The sequence below is a fragment of the Populus euphratica genome, unplaced genomic scaffold, assembly GCF_000495115.2.
Source record: "Populus euphratica unplaced genomic scaffold, PopEup_1.0 scaffold308.1, whole genome shotgun sequence".
NCBI classification, from domain to species: domain Eukaryota; kingdom Viridiplantae; phylum Streptophyta; class Magnoliopsida; order Malpighiales; family Salicaceae; genus Populus; species Populus euphratica.
In genome coordinates this window covers 154,723-155,661 of record NW_011500196.1, presented here as the reverse complement: position 1 = coordinate 155,661, position 939 = coordinate 154,723, and the positions used below count along the sequence as shown (strand labels likewise).

The following is a 939-nucleotide window of genomic DNA, read 5'->3' as shown; positions in this document are numbered from 1 at the left end:
AAAAAAAAAATCTTTTTATTTTAAATTAATTTGTTATGATTTTAGATTGTTTTAATGTATTGAAATTAAAAATAAATTTTAAAAAATCAAAAATATATATATTTTTTAAAAATAACATTTTAAAAATCAATTCATACCATATTACTAAAATCAAAACTCTAAAAAAATAAATAAAATACTTGCTCGTTTGGAAACACAGCGTAAATTATATTTTTAAAAATTTTAATTTTTTTATTTAAAATATTTTTTTTATGTTTTTATATTGTTTTAATGTATTAATATCAAAAATAATTTTTTTTTAAAAAAAAAACTTTATTTTAATGCATTTCTAAACAAAAAGCACTTTGAATCGCCAACACTATCACAATCCCAAAAACACCTATGAGAGACATGTTAATGATGCCGTCTGGTTAATAATAATGTGTTTGTCCTTGTGATAATTATTTTGGTTGTGGTTTGTAAAAATAATTTTTTTAAAAAATCATTTTTGTTATGGTTGGTTTATATAAAATGTGTATTTGGTTAGAATTATGATTTAACTTTTTTTGTCCAACAGCATCTCATGATATATTTGGTTAAAATTGTGGTTGTGATTGATTTTGTACATAAAATGACTAAAAATGACATAAATTAATTTATTATATTTCAAACAGCAAAAATAACATTTAGTAGAAATAATAATCGGCATAAAAGGAAATTATTAATTTTTTTGAAAAAAAAACATTATTGCATCATCAAACTTGTTGCAATGTCATCACAAACATAATTCATAATCGAAGCCCTCTAGTGCCCACGTGTTTGTGATCGTGGAAGCATGTCGGTTAAAATATCATCAGGAACAAAATTAGGATAGTGATCAAACTCATTAAATGCAACATCTTGGATTGACCTCTTTCTAATATAATTATATAATGTCATTAATGCGACAATAATTTAAAC

The 939-nt window shown here is 21.7% G+C and overlaps 1 protein-coding gene across 1 annotated transcript in view; it reads right to left on the bottom strand.

Annotated features, from left to right (window-relative positions):
• LOC105111792 (anaphase-promoting complex subunit 7-like) overlaps nucleotides 1-392 on the bottom strand; it is a 6,103-nt gene extending 5,711 nt beyond the window's left edge. Inside the window, exon 1 of the mRNA XM_011007245.1 lies at nucleotides 366-392. Coding sequence (XP_011005547.1) covers nucleotides 366-392 — 27 coding nt within the window. The remainder of the gene's footprint in view (nucleotides 1-365) is intronic.
• Between the last annotated feature and the right edge of the window lie 547 nt (nucleotides 393-939).